At 33.1% G+C, this 16,141-nt stretch overlaps 1 protein-coding gene and 1 long non-coding RNA gene across 3 annotated transcripts in view; one reads left to right on the forward strand and one right to left on the reverse strand.

The window, feature by feature from the left end:
* Positions 1-30: 30 nt before the first annotated feature.
* On the reverse strand, positions 31-6,694 carry LOC126693327 (uncharacterized). 2 transcript variants are annotated; one of them, XR_007645307.1, is made up of 6 exons: positions 6,463-6,694; positions 6,246-6,328; positions 5,663-5,712; positions 5,425-5,530; positions 4,797-4,875; positions 31-271 (listed from the first exon to the last, which is right to left on the reverse strand). It is a non-coding gene; the product is annotated as an uncharacterized LOC126693327 (long non-coding RNA). The 2 variants fall into 2 exon arrangements; XR_007645306.1 differs by lacking the exons at positions 5,425-5,530; positions 5,663-5,712 and having other exon boundaries at positions 6,463-6,676.
* A 3,038-nt stretch (positions 6,695-9,732) lies between these two features.
* Positions 9,733-16,141, forward strand: part of LOC126693318 (serine carboxypeptidase-like 46) — a 31,935-nt gene continuing 25,526 nt past the window's right edge. The window contains exon 1 of the mRNA XM_050389261.1: positions 9,733-10,120. Coding sequence (XP_050245218.1) covers positions 9,871-10,120 — 250 coding nt within the window. The 5' untranslated portion in view covers positions 9,733-9,870. The remainder of the gene's footprint in view (positions 10,121-16,141) is intronic.

The following is a 16,141-nucleotide window of genomic DNA, read 5'->3' on the forward strand; positions in this document are numbered from 1 at the left end:
AAAAGTAAATCAAATCATACTTCATCATAGTAACATATAATAACACACTTTAAATAAGGGGAAAAAATTAAACTTACAGTAGTGGAAAAACAAATACCTTTGAGCATCATACAAATTTAGATTCATAGCTCAAAATAACATTTATAATCCTAAAATAAACCAATATTCAAATAGTTTAACCCCTTGTTTATGGACTTCATGCTTTGTCTCTTAAAAGTCTTATGGGTCTAGTGTTGTGAGCATCCAAGCCATTGATGATCTTTTTGCATACCTGGACATATTAGAAGTTTCAAAAAAAAAAAAAATGTTAAATTGATTCCAAACGAATAACACATACAAATGCGAAATTAGTTCTGCCATGCATGGGTATAACTACTGGGTGCATCAATACCTCAGGTGGTCACATAGGAGTTAAAAGCAATGGTATTTTCTTTTGGAATTGGAAATCTGGCAAACAGGAGACCTATCAAGCAGATTCATTCTAATTTCTACCCCATAACAACTACATAGTAATGTCCCTATGACATGAAAGAGACATTATAATGAGAAGTTCAAACAGATATACCTAAAATATATGCAAAATTAAGAAAAATATATGAAGTATGTATAATTTAAATGAAATAAATAAAAGTATAAAGATAGCTTTAAATGAAAAACAAACTATGGGAAACTAACAAAAAAAACTTGAGTTGTTGTTTCGAATTGTTTTGGCATTGCTAAAGGCCTTAAGAATTGGGTTTGGACTATGATATTAAAGGTCAAGGTGGACATAAACCTTGATTTTAACATAATTCTTCCGATAATATGTCAAGCATATGCTTATACAGGGAAATTTGAAATCCAATTGTGCGTCCTTCTACTCCAAATTGCCCACCAAAGTGTGCAAGATATCTCATGAGCATCTTTGTTTTCCTATTTACTAGCATCACTATCTCCACTAACCAAAAGACAATTGTCATTTCCTTCATTAATCATTGCCCTATTTTCTTAAACAACACGTCAAATAAGAAACTAACCCATAAGTAAACAAAAAAGCAGTCACATCCAGGAAGTGGTTTGAATTGCATAAATTTGAAATGTCATTAACTTGGCTTAGATATTTAGGAAAGTTAAGTGCCTTTAGTAGGAGTATGAGGTCTAAGAGTGGCTACACGTAATTAGATGTATTTTTTTTATTCACTTTACTGCAATTAAATTATAAAGCATGCCTATCTAGATGATCTCAATCAAATTTAAAGCTGTAGTTGTTTAGTTATATACATATGTTAATATAGAAGATGTAGTTTAGAATACATTCCAATTTAAGAAGACTACTAAATTTTCTAATGTTGCAACTTGGGTTTTGATGATGGAATATTCAAGTGGACAATGTACTAAATTTTTACTTATGGTGATGACATAGTATGCCTAAATGCACATTAAAAAAAAATGCAATGACCAATGGCAACTAAAATCAAAAGGCACAAACCATGTAGTGGACATAAACTAATGCAAGAGTAAGCAAAACATTTTGTCAAACACATGGTGTGCACAAAATTTCAGCATTAGAATGTACCATAAAGCCAATAATGAACAATCCAAAGTGTGGGATAAGCACATTAGATGGTCCATACAAAGTGTGGGAATGCAAGAACATTTTACATACTAGAAGACAATAACTTAACATAATAATATAATAAATAAAATATATTAAGACAATAACTTAACATAACAATACAATAAATAAAATACATTAATTTGTTCTGTTCAAGTTGTATAGCTACTCATTTGTCCTTGTCCTGTTTGTAGGTATGCTATCTATAAAATAGGTTTGTGCTATCTCTATTTTTCAAGGAGTTGTCGTTCTTTAGTTCTCATACAAAATCATATTTTGTGCCCTGCAATGATTGACACTTTAATTAAATGGTGCCTCAAGAAATGGTTAACATTAAATCAAGTTCAAATTTAGATTGCATTCTTTGTACTATATATTGACTTTGAAGCTATTAGAAAAATTATTAAAATATTTTCCTTATTCTAATGACAACTTATTATATATAAATCGGACATACATAATCAAAAATCTTATTCATGAATAATAAAAAGTAATATGCAGAATCAAGCAATTAGTAAGGACTTAAACAAATATCAAAAAGGGCTCAAAAATGGTAAAGGACCAAAAGTAATGTTAACGTTTGTTTTTTGAATCAGAGAGTACTTATTTGTAAATCTCCTTATACTGTTTTTGTGCTAATTTTTTTTAAACATCAACAAATAAGATAATTTTATATTTAAATAAAAGTAACAAAGGGAAAATTAGGCTATCTTGACCTTTCAATTTAACTCAATAGCTCTAATCAAGTATAATTATCTAAAATCTATAAAATATAGCAGGTTTAAATAAATGAACCATAAAAAATAAAAACATTTAAGGTTGAGTAACACAAAAATCAAGATGTCACCTATAATTTCAAGAATTAAGATACATACTTCAACATTATCTACTATCAATTATTACACCAAAACCCACAAACATCCGTAGGAAAAATGATGGAGATTATAAACCATATATAAAAATTCAGTTTGAAATTGTAATGAAAATTTTCAGAATCATCATAATTTGAAATTCAAATCCCTCAAACTCACAACAATGTAATCTTTGAGGTAGTCTGAATTAAAAACCACAAAAATACAAATTAGGCAAACTGATTAGAAAGGATAGCCAAAAAAAAAAAAAAAAAGGCAAAAGAGAATCCTAACATCATATTTTCTACTGGAAAATGATGGGAAAAAACTAATGGAATCATAACAGTTTCCTTAAACTCACAACAATGTAATCTTTGAGGTAGACTGAATTAAAAACCACAAAAATACAAATTAGGCAAACTAATTAGAAAGCATAGCCAACAACAACCAAAAAAAAAAAAAAAGGCAAAAGAGAATCCTAACATCATATTTGCTATTGGAAAATGATGGGAAAAACCTAATGGAATCATAACAGTTTTACACTTCAGTTTAGTTCAGTCCAAAACAGAAAATAATTGAATCCAAATACTTTTAAAATGATGACAAAAATATGCAGAACAAAACCAATACAAACCCAAATACAGCAATCAACAAAATTTAATCTAAAATATGAGATAAATACAGGGAAAGTCAAGCCACTCTAACCTGTAAGTTTGATCTAGCAACTCTTCTTACATAACACCCAAGTGTCTTATATGGCAAAGAACGTTGTAAAGTTGTAACTAAAAATTATTGAATCAACTTAAAATAAAATAGCTAACTAAAATTTGCAAAGCAAAACCAAGTCAAACCCAAATATATTAATGGACAAAATCTAATCCAACATATGAAATAAACATAGGGGAAATCAGGGCATCCTAACCAGTCAGTTCAATCAATCAACTCTTCTTGCAGAATAACCAAGTGTCATATTTGACAGAAAACGCTGTAAATCTGTGTTTTAGCAAAATGATGGAGTAATAAGAATTTTTAATTTACAGGGAAAAGGATGAAAGAGAGACTACAGAAGAAGCTGAAGCAAACGTAGTAATCGTTTCCCATATTACATTTTTTTTAAAACAAAGATAATTTTCAAGTTCTACATAATAATCTAAAAATTAATGTGTAAACAATACAACCATTTTTAGTAAACAAAGATAACACAATTTTAACATTCAGTTAGCTACTTTTTTTTTTTAATCATAAATCAAAACCAAACATTTTAATTTATTTTTAAAAACCATAACTTAGATAAAATCATAACACTCTAAAATTCAAATAAAAAACCTTCCATAGTGAAATTGACTATTAAACACAAAATTTCAAGGGCAAAACCCACTAATGATACCAAAACAAAAGCCATAAATGATAAATTGAAAAAAAAAAAAAGAATCCAAAGAAATAGAATAAAGTCACCAATTAACAAAACAATCAAAGAAGAACCCTAGCCTATTAAGTAAGGAAAAAGGCAGATGCTAATTCGAATAGGAAAAACTTTCGTTTACAAAATTACAAAATATAGATATTGAAAAATTCAGATGCTAAGGAAAAGCAATTGTGGAATATTACAGACAAAAAAACTTTAAAAAAAAAAAAAAAAAAAAAAAAAAAAAAAAAAAAAGCTATGCTGAGGAAAGTTTTTAAAAAATTGAAGAAAAAGCAGACTAAAATATTCAAAATAGAGCCAATTCAAACCCAAATACATCAATGGACAAAATTTAATACAAAGTAGGAGATAAACAGAATGAAAATCAGGCCATCCCAAACTGTCAGTTTGATCCAGTAAATCTTATTGCAAAATACCCAAGTGTCATACTTGACATAGAACTTAGTAAATCTGTATTTCAATAAAATGATAGGGTAAGAAAGTTTTTTAAATTACAGCAAAGAAAGATGAAAGAGAGACTACCCAAGAAGTTAAATTGAACATTATAATATGATTTGAATTGTAAAAATGTGAAAGATTGTTCCCATATCAAAGATTCAAAGGTAATTCAACAGTCCCACAAAAATAATGTAAGCATTAATATACCCCTGTCTTGCCCTCCAAATTTTTGTGAATTTTAAACTTGAGCGGAGTGGTACAGGGATACATTAAGGAATTTATGAGGATGTGCATATGTTTAGATAAGTTTGAAGACACAATTAAAAGAAATAATAGAAGTCCTATAAACAAATAGAAAGAAGTACAAAGTGTATCATATAAGAAAGGTGAAGAAAAATTAAAAGTTTAAAACTTGTGTTAGTGACAAATTGTTGAAGACAGTAAATAGTATCCTACAAAGAATGTTAGCCAAGAGCATCGGGTCTACCAATCATGTTGAAATTGCATCCTTTGTTGGTAACGCTTTGGATTTTCTCATGTCTCATCACCTCTCTACTCTTTGCTCTCTGTGTAGAATGAAATATTAATAAGACAAACAGAAAGTTTGTTGTCTAATAACACATAAACAGTAGATACCATAGGTTGAAATTCAATCATAACTCTAAAACAAAGAAAGAACTGATGAGGTATCAAAAAAAAAAAACTTTAAAGGAACATTAATAGGTTTATGTCCACACCCTTATAATTCCACAAAGTCCGAAGGCTCCAACAAAAGGCAAACACAAATAGAGAAACCAAGATTTCGAATTAGGATATAACAAAAAACCAAAGACACAAATTTAAAAATGCTCATTACCGCCCAAAAAAAAATCAATAAAAGAAATCACAAATTAGAATTCATATTTCCAAAAGGCAAGAATTCAAAAATACTCCCTGTGAAAAATTACCAAAATCAATCTAAAAAAATTACATTAAGTAGAAAACAATTCTAACCCAATTACCGTAGCCAAATCCAAATCTAACTCAAATACATAAATCCAAACCTATCCAACCAAACGACTAAACATAAAAATCAAGTTATGGTGTAATATAAAAATGAATAAAAAAACCTTTACCTGTAGTAGTTAAACAGTGGAGGGAGGCCATTTTTTTGGTGTATGGAGAGCAACGGTAGTGCCTACCCGCAAATTGCTCTCTCTCTCTCTCTCTCTCCATTGATCTCTGTTTTTCTCAATGAATCCTTTTTTGTTTAGTTAAATAGTGTCTAACATAATACAATACAATGAAATAAACTCTCTCTGTTAAAATACAAACATGTACAGTGTCTACCATAAAATGGTATATCATTATAACCTGCAAGATCATGCTCCTTATTTTCTTTCCACCTCCATGTATTAAGAATTCTAGAATAAACAAAAAATCAGTAATTTTATCAAACAAATTGTATATGAAAAATTAAGTTGTTCTATTAGCAGAATTAGAAAAAAGATGTTAGAAATGAAAGATAAAGTATCATCAAGGATAACAGTAAAAGATGTTGGCAAAGGATTTGGTTTTCGTAGACCAAGGATATCCCAAATACATCCAAAAAGCAAGATTAACAACAATAAAACAATATGCCCAAATTTAATCATAATACCACATTTCAAATAAGATTGAAAAGGGAAAATAAATTTTAGAAATGGAAATAACCAATGATTTCAATCTTACACTTAATTTAATCTCAATGAAGTTATTTCAGTAATCTTTAAACAAAGAACAAAACAAAAGCAAATATCTAAAATTGAGGAAACAAACATTTGGATAGAAAACCCAAAAACCCAAAAGAAAAATGAATCAAATCTAAACCCATTAAACCAAAAATAAAAAAAATAATAAAAAACTCAATTAAAGTAACATTTTCATACCCAAATCTAAAAAATGAAAAGAAAAATACCGGAGCCCGTTTCGACGATCTGGGTGGCGGATGTATGGCCTAACGGTTTTTTTCTGTATGCTTGCAGTTCCGTCGTTTAAAGTCTGGCGAGCGACCCAAATTGCAGTAAACATGAAATCATAGTTATCACAAGATTTAGGTTTTTACTTATAAAAATTTATAAAAAATTAAAAAACAAAGAAAGCCAAAAAAAAGAAAACTCATTCTGTAACAGTACATCGCCGGTTGAAGGAAGCAAGGATTTTGGTGGTCAGAGTCCGACGGTGGTACTGACCTGAGATGTCTCTAACTCTGCCTCTATCTCTATTTCTTTCTCCAAATCTCATCGCCTCTCTATTTCTATCTCTGTATCTATCGCCTCGCTTTCTCCTTTCTCCTGTAGCAATTTTTTTTTTTTTTTTAAGTGGTTAGTTTCCTTTTATACCAAGGGGCTCTCAAACTGTGTTTTTACGTAGCGAAACATTATAATTTATAGCTTTTAAATAGTGTTGTAAGAGCATCCACAGCAGTGGAGCTAAATTTTTAGCAATTTAGCTCCACTAAAAGTTACTTTATCTATTTTACCTATACACATGCTGCAGCAGTGGATCTATTTTAGCTTTCAACATAATAAAATAATATAAACATCACAATAAAATATTATATCTACTACAATAAAATAATATATTCCACTACCAAAAAAATATTACACCACCAACCTCAATCACCTCTATCGTCAACCACAGGCACAACCACCACCACCACCACCACCACCACCACCATCACCACCGGCGGCAGTCCACAGCAAAAAAAAAAAAAAAAAAAAAAAAAAAGAAAGAAACCCACAACGAGCACAAGCCCACTGCCACAAACACAAATACAAGTCCACTTGCCCACAACAGATCGGAAAACACCACCACCACCACCACCACTACCGGCAGTCCACAGCAAAAAAAAAAAAAAAAAAAAAACCCACAACGAGTACAAAAAAACAAAACCCACATCAGAGCTAGCAGTCCCGGTCCATAGTACCGACTCCAACGGTCATGATCCAGGGTGCCACGTTGGCCAATGAGGCTCTGGTAGGCCCACTGTTTCCGGCAGAGCAAGAGACGAAAATGCCCTTCTCAACCGCCGTGGAAGCTCCGATTGCGATGGTGTCTCTGTAATACGGAGCTTACCCACCGCCGAGAGAGAGCGAAAGCACGTCCACGCCGTCGCTTATGGCTTGATCCATACCCGCAAGAATATCGGATCCGAAGCACGTCCACGTCCACGCCGGCGAGTTGAGGGATGAGAGAGGCCGGCGAGCTGAGGGATGAGAGAGGCCGTCCACGCCGTCATTATCGAGCTGAGGGATGAGGGAGGCCGGCGAGCTGAGGGATGAGAGAGGCCGGCGAGCTAGAGATGGGTGAGGGAGATGAGTGTTTGTTTGATGATTGAGGGAGATGAGAGTGCACGGTGAAGGAATGAAATAAAGGGATGAAAAAAAAAAGATTAGTTTGATTATTTTATTCGGTAGTGGGAGTAAAAAATTATTTTTTTTGTTTAGATGAGTGCTACAGTGCACATCTATAGATAGATGTGCACTGTAGCAAATAAGCTAAATTTTTTACCTTTGGCTCCACTGCTGCAGGTCCTTTTTGCTATATTGGTGGAGCTAAAATAGCATTATAGCTTTTTAGCTCCACTGCTGCAAATGCTCACGTTACCAAACATTGCAATGTATCCCTTTTTAAAGTTATACCTGTCTAGGCCTTTTTTTCTAACGTGGCAACAGCTCCTTAAAGGCTTCTGCTATTATATATAGTATTAGATTTTTTTTTTTTGAAAATTATATATAGTATTAGATTAGATTAGATTAGATATGTACCAATTGTGCAGTATGTAGCAATGGCGGCTCCACTTGTATGTGAGGGTGTTCACCACCCTCACTTGCCATTTTTTTTTTTTTATATATTTAGCAAAATATATATATATATATATATATAATTAGTTTAAATTAATTTATTCAATGACCACCCTAACTTGAAAAAAATGTATATAAATGTGTGTGTATATATATATATATATACAAAAAAATTATATACTATATTAATTTATTTTAACCACCCTAATAAAAATGTTAAACAACATGACCTGAGAATCACAAGAATTTAAATTCAACAAAAATAATAGTAATGTTACATCTACAGTATTTTCACAATAAATTTTGTGTGGTAAGCTGTTACTAATTATAATTTGGGCCCAATATTAACAAGTTTTACCCACTAATAACAGTTTGTTGCATAAGATTTATTATGAAATTGTTGTAGTCACTTTATTATTCTCATATCAGTATTTTCAATTTCCACTTTATCTCTTATTAGTCTTTTTTTTTTCTTTGCTGGTACAAAAAATTGTAATATTTCATATATTTGTGTGTGTGTGTGTGTGTGTGTGTGTTTTTTTTTTTGCTGACGTTGATATATTCAAGTTGTCTCTTTATCCACCGATCTGTGTGTGTGTGTGTGTGTGTGTGTGTATGAGAGAGAGAGAGAGAAAGAGAGAGCTAAAGTACAAAAACAAAAATGAAAAGAAAGATAGAGTGAAGAGTAAGTATATGTGTGTGGAGGAGAGTGAAGAGAAAGTATACGTATGTGGAGGAGAAAAAAAGAAAAGAAAGAAACGTGTATGGATGAAAACAAATAAAGAGATAAAGGGAAAAATAAAATAAAGAATAATATATAAGAAATTAAAATTAAGAAATGCTACTACAATATTTTCACAATAAATATTGTGGTGGTTGCAGTGGCGGTGGCAGTGGTGGTGGTGGCGATTGCAATGGCGATGGTTGTGATTGTTATTTATTGTAGTGAATATATTATTTTATTGCAGTGGATATATTATTTATTGTATTATTTATATTATTTTATTGTATTGAAAGCCAAAATAAAATCACTAATGTTATGTGTTTTGTAAAGTGAAAAAATAAAATAGATAAAGTAGCTTTTTATGATACCAAATTGCTAAATATATGACTCCACCAATATGGATGCTCTAAGATATAGGTTCAAAATTTCAAGGACTAAATTGAAAGTGTAAAAAACATGAGAACTAAAATGAAAACGGCCCCAAAATATATATAGGGACCAAAAAGATGTTTTTGCTCCCATTATATTAAGCATATGCTATTTTTGGCAAAGAGCTCTAAACACAAAAGGCACACATAGAGATTACTTAGTTGGTTCTGATACCATTAGTAATGATTTAAGGAAATACGTTAACCAATAACTACATTTACGCTATACCCCAAAATGACTAATCTAATCACATTTGAAGCTCTTTGTAGTTGTTTATGTACTCAATTCTTTCACTCAGTTTTTATCAAAATTCTTAGTTGAATTGAGTTGTAATTCTTTTTTATATTTGAGTAAAAAGCCAAGAAGATTTGAGTTGAGTTGAGTTCAAACGCGCTTTTTTTTTTTTGTGAAGCACCATTAAACCTGTCTTATCATTTTCAGAGTCAAGTCTTTTTTTTAATCATTTTCAAACGGCCTCTTTTTGCTCACGGGACTGTTCCAACTCTATAAGAAGCACCAATCAAGCAAGCCTTCTATCACAAACCAAAGAGCGCTTGTTCTCAATCTCTTCTTCTCAGTCAATCATGCAGTCTCATCAGGAATGGATGGTCATAGGCATAATATGTGCATCTTTGGTGCAGATTTTTATGACTGTGGAGTCTTTTCCCATAGATGATAAAATCACAAGTCTGCCAGGGCAACCACAAGTCAGCTTCCAACAATTTTCCGGCTACATCACCGTTGATGAAAAACAAAACAGAGCTCTTTTTTACTACTTTGTTGAAGCTGAATCACAGCCAGCTTCAAAGCCTCTTGTTCTCTGGCTAAATGGAGGTAAAATTTCAGTATCAGCTTTAATTATATCACCTAGATCACCAGGGACGGACCTACAGTAGTGCAGGGGGGGGGCCATTCCCCCCCCCCCCAAAAAAAAAAAGCTAATATACTAAATTTTCGTCCTAATACCCCCCCCCCCCCAAATTAAAAAAAAAAAAAAAAAAAAAAAAAAAAAAAAAACTGGCATGAATAAATCTGAAAAAATCACTGACAAATTCTCATAAAAATAAAAAATAAATAACCGACAAAATAAAAAATAAATATGGAATGAAATCTGAAAACCTAAATTACAATTCTCAAATTTTTACCCTAACCTCACTCTTCCTCCACTCAACCTCATCAAGTATCAACGCCTCCTCCAGGCTCCATCATTGTTGCTAAGTGTTGCTGCTGTTCTTTTCCTCAGATCAGATCCGAACTGTTGGTCTATTGCTGCTGCTGCTCCTCATCAGATGCTTGATCACAATCACACACGGTAAATCTAAGAAATTTCTCTCCTCTCTCAAGTTTAGATTTTTGTTTTTTTGTCTTGCTGGGTTAGCCCTCTGCCCTCTGCATTTTTTGATGAACTGTGTTGACTGTATTTCAGTATTTGTGAATTGTGGTTTACTGGCTTTTGTTGGACTAGTGTGTTTACTGTGTTGTGTCTTGTCATCATGTCTGTGTGGACCGTAGACTTAGTTGGTGACTTGGTGTTTGTGGCTTTGGATTGAGACTTGAGTATTGACCAATGTGTAAAGTGTAATTGTTTATTTGTTTGTTGCTTTTTGCTTTTTGGATTGTGTGGACGTAGGACCAATTTCAAATTTTGTTTGTAACTTTTTTTTTTTTTTGGTTTTTACTATAAAGAAATAAAGTGGGACCAAGATACAGTGGAATGTGAGTATGTGATAGTGAATATCTTATTTGTGAGAGTGGTATTTGGTAGTATTTTTTTTGTCACTTGTGGGTCTGTGAAGATTAGTCTTTGGTAAGTCATAAGTGACTTTTTTATGAGACCATCACCAATTGACCAAGTCTTTGGTTAATTGTTTTGGTTTTATCAAAAATTGTCTTTGTCACTTTGTGTGATGTGGCTAATATAGTAATATTATATGTATATATACGATAATATGAACTTTGTATGTTATACTTTGTCGACATTTTTATAATATCAAATGTTTAAGAAACAATTATTTTATATGTAGTATTTTGTTGAATATGAAATAGGTGTTTTTTTTTTATTTTCATAAAAAAAAAAAAAAAAAAAAAAAAAAAAAAAAAAGTTGTTTTAAGCTTTGGCCCCCCCAGGTTTAAATCCTGGGTCCGTCCCTGTAGATCACTGAATGAACTCTTAACTCTATTTTTTTCCATTTATGGTATACATTTTACTTTTTTTTTGGTGTGTGACCATGTGCTTCTTCTCTTTTCGTAGGGCCTGGTTGTTCATCTGTTGCAGGGGCTTTCCTTGAGCATGGCCCTTCAAAGTGAGAGGAGACAATCTGGTCAGGAATGAGTACAACTGGAATAAGGGTATTCCAATTTTCTCCAAGTCCATGAGAACTCTTGTTTATCTTGTTTCATTTCCTTTTTAACTGGCTATGATTAATGTTTTACTTTGTTTATTGATGTGTCTGACTATTCCCGAACTAAATGTCTAAATCTACTTATTTATTTATTTATCAAGGATTAATAAAAAACTAGATTTAAGTGAATTTATAAAAATTATTTAAACCTCAAGAGGTTGGTCTGGTAGTTCCTAAGATCTCATGATTTTCATGAAATTTTGAATTTGAAACCTCTTGCTCCATCTTGGGTCACCCCTAAAAGATTCCTCTTTATAATAACTTGGAACTTGGATGGGGAACTGCACACCTTTGAAAATATAGTCAAATACTTGAATAGGTCAAAATACTCTTGTTTGTCAAAAAAATTTACTTCATTTAATCTTTGTTTCAGAAGCAAATATGTTGTACCTCGAGTCACCGGCAGGAGTTGGTTTCTCTTACTCGGCTAATAAATCATTTTACACCCATGTGAACGATGAGATTACAGGTATATGTTATTTGGCCTTGTTTCCTATTATTCAAAAACATACCAATCAGTCAAACTTTTTCCTAATTAATTGATTTTAAGTACTTTTGTTGTATTATTCACAGTGAATACTATATGCTATAGTTTGTGCACTTGCCTTCTCCTTGCCAATGATTTTAAAGACAAAATACAGATGTGACAACCGCGATTCAAGAACAAAGATAAACAAAACGCAATTTACATAAATTACAACTTACATTCAAAAATCAATATCCGTTATATGTGGAATTTTTTTTCCACGTGTTAGAATGCAAGCTCTCATACAATCTTTATCAATGGAGGAAAGCAATCAAACCATGAGAGAGATGAAGAGAATTGTATATGCTTGTATATATAAATATCTGATGCTCTGCCCTTTATATAGTAGGATCAGAGGCAGGAAAACAAACTGCTCTAACTAACTTCTAATCTAGCCAATACAGATGTGACAAGTGTCAAAACAGAAAATTAACCAAATATTATATACAAACTACATGTAGCTTAAGCATTTCTAATATAAACTATCTTGTAAACTACTTGTAGCTTAGGCAGTCATGTACACAATTTAACACTCCCCTTCAAGATGAACTGTATATATTTATCAGGTTCATCTTGCAAAGAAGATGAAAGAACTGCCTTTGTCCGAGAGCTTTAGTAAAGAAATCTGCTATCTAGTGCTTTGTTGGAATGTGGAAAGTCTTGATAACACCAGCTTGAATCTTCTCTCTAATAAAATGACAATCTACTTCCACATGCTTTGTTCTTTCATGATACACCGGATTGGCAACAATATACAGAGCAGCTTTGCTATCATAATACAGGTAAGCAACTTGTGTATGATGCACCCCAAAGGTTTTAAACAAGGCAATTAACCACACAATTTCACTAGTTACTGTGGCCATAGCTCTGTACTCAGACTCAGCTGAGGATCTTGAGACAACTCGTTGTTTCTTGCATTTCCCGAAAATTAGAGAATCCCTTAGAAAGACACAAAAACCTGAAACAGATCTTCTTGTACCAATGCAAGCTATCCAGTTAGCATCACAGTAAGCATTCAGTTGTAGGCTTGAATCTACAAAAAGAAACAAACCCTGCCCTAGTATTTTCTTCAAGTATTTAATGATTCTATAGGCTGCTTGTAAATGAGGAACTTTAGGAGAACTAAGGAATTGGCTCAATTTATGCACTGAATAGCATATTGATCCTAGTCAAGGTTAAGTAAAGAAGATTCCCAATTAGTCTTCTATACTGTGACACATCTGAAACTGGTTCACCAATAGAGTTGCTGAATTTTGCAGATGGCTCCATAGGTGTGCTTGCAGGTTTACTAGCCAACAAACCTGTATCAGCAAGAAGATCCAAGGTATATTTTCTCTAACATAAAGAGATACCTTTTGTAGTTCTAGCCACCTCAAGTCCAAGTAAATACTTCGATGTACCAAGATCCTTAAGCTTGAACTTACTATCCAAAAACTGTTTGAAAGAATTCACTGCATCTACATCATTGCTTGCAATTAAGATGTAATCAACATATACCAAAATGATAATGATAGAGCATCCTTAACTCTAGTGAAGACTGAATAGTCAAATTTGGATTGTACAAACCCATGATCAACAATTGTGGGAGACAATTTAGCAAACCATTGTTTGCTAGCTTGTTTAAGTCCATACAATGACTTGAGCAATCTACAAACCTCCCCCTTGTTGCCAAACCTAGGTGGTGGATGCATGTAGACCTCCTCATGAAGATCACCATGGAGAAATTATTGACATCAAGCTGTGTCAAATGCCATCCAGAAATTGCAGCAAGGGCAAGCAAGGTCTTGACAATGATAAACTTAACCACAAGAGAAAAGGTCTCAAAAAATTCAATTCCCCCAGTTTGTGTAAACTCCTTAGCCACCAAATGAGCCTTATACCTCTCCACAGAGCCATCAGCCTTCAATTTCACTTTGTAAACCCATTTACATCCTACAGGAACCTTGCTAGGAGGAAGTGGACACATAACCCAAGTGTTGTTAGCCTTCAGGGCATCAATCTCCACTTGCATTGCTTCTTGCATCTAGGATCCAAGATGGCTTTAGCATAAGAATCAAGCTCCTTAGAAATAGAAAGAGAAATGGCAAAAGCCCTATGACAAGTAGAAAGTCTACCATAAGACAAAGTAGAGGAAATGGGGTAGAGAATTCCTAAAGGAGTAGAAGCACTGGAATCATGAGACTGAGTAATAGAAGCTGAAGCCAACACATGTGCAGAAGCAAGGTTACAATGATAATCAAGAAGATAAGAAGGTGCTTTGTGAGGTCTAGAAGATTTTCTTTGAGGCTAAGGTGACTGTGGAGAAACAGAATTGGGACTCACAGTTAAATTAGGAGCAGAATGGGACTGCTCTAAGGCAGAAGGAAGAGGCATAAGGTCTGGTACTTCATCAAGAGGAGTTGCAATATCTGTGGTAAAGGCAGGAGTGAATTCTACAGAAACAGGAAGAGCAAAAAGGTTTGCAGAAACAGGTGAGAAATTGGATTCAAGCAGAACAAGTTGAGGTGGAAACACTGAATCAGATGATGAGAAAGAAGGAATAGGAGTGGATTTAGTAGTCCAATGTTTAAAGGGAAAACAAGACTTTTTAAAGACAACATCCTTGGAGATAAAACATGTCCTAGAAGCCAAATCATAAAGCTTGTAACCTTTGGTACCAAAGGGATAACCAAGGAAAATACAAGCCTTGGCCCTGGGATCAAATTTGGACCTGTCTCTAGCCAAGGTAGAAGCATAACAAAGGTAGGCAAAAGACCTAAGATGAACATAGGAAGGAGGCTTACCTAGTAACATTTGGAAAGGAGTGAGATCATGCAAAAGAGGACTAGGAATTCTATTAATCAAGTAAGTTATAGTGAGAACACAATCACCCCAAAAACTTCAAAGGAAGATTAGCTTGAAATCTCAAAACCCTAGCAACAGCAAGGAGATGCTGATGCTTCCTTTCAACTACTAAGTTTTGTTGTGGTGTTTCCACACAACTAAGCTGATGTATAATTCCTTTGGAAGCATAAAAGGAGTTTAAAACAAATTCAGGTCTATTATCAGATCTAAGGATTTTCATGGGAACCTAAAATTGTGTAAAAATCATATTATAAAAGGATTAAATTAAGCATGAAGTCTCAGACTTGTGTTTCATCAAGTAGACCCAAGTACATCTATTGTGATCATCCACTAAAGTTAGGAAATACTTAGATCCATTTAATGAAGGAGTAAAATAAGGCCCCCCAAATGTCAGCATGAATGAGATCAAAACAAGAAGAAGAAGAAAAAATAGATGTAGGAAAAGGCAGCCTCTTCTGCTTGGCTAGAGGACAAATAGAACAATCAAATGTTTTATTAATATTGCAAGTAATGACATTTGGTACAGGGATTGCAACAAGACTAATATTTGTGGGGAAGGGTGACCTAACCTACAATGCCATAGGCTAGTCTTGCCAACATCAGATGTACAAGAATTGAAGCAGAAAGAAGAAAACCTAGACAGTTTTTCAAGTACATCAGAAATAAATGCAGGTAGTGAAGCAGCAGATTGTCTCTGCAATGTGTAGAGTCCACCTTTCTTCTTACCCAACCCAATCATCTTCCAAAGTTGTAAGTCTTGAATGAGACAAAATTGTGAAAGGAAGATGCAACAAGAAGAAGATGATTGAGTCAGTTTACTAATGGAGATTAAATTGAAAGAGAAGCTAGGAATGCAAAGCACATTTTCTAATAACAAAGTAGAGAAACTTGGACAATCCCAAAATGTGAAACCTTAGCCATGTGCAACCTAACAGAGATTTGAACAATGGATGTTATAGAAGTAAAAAAAATGTATGGAATGAATCATATGATCTATAGCACCACTATCCAAAATCCAATCACTAGAACTAATTTGAGTTGTGACTGCACTAGAAGGAAAAACAAAATAGTCTAAGGAAGGAG

Source organism: Quercus robur, chromosome 7, assembly GCF_932294415.1.
Source record: "Quercus robur chromosome 7, dhQueRobu3.1, whole genome shotgun sequence".
Lineage (NCBI taxonomy): Eukaryota > Viridiplantae > Streptophyta > Magnoliopsida > Fagales > Fagaceae > Quercus > Quercus robur.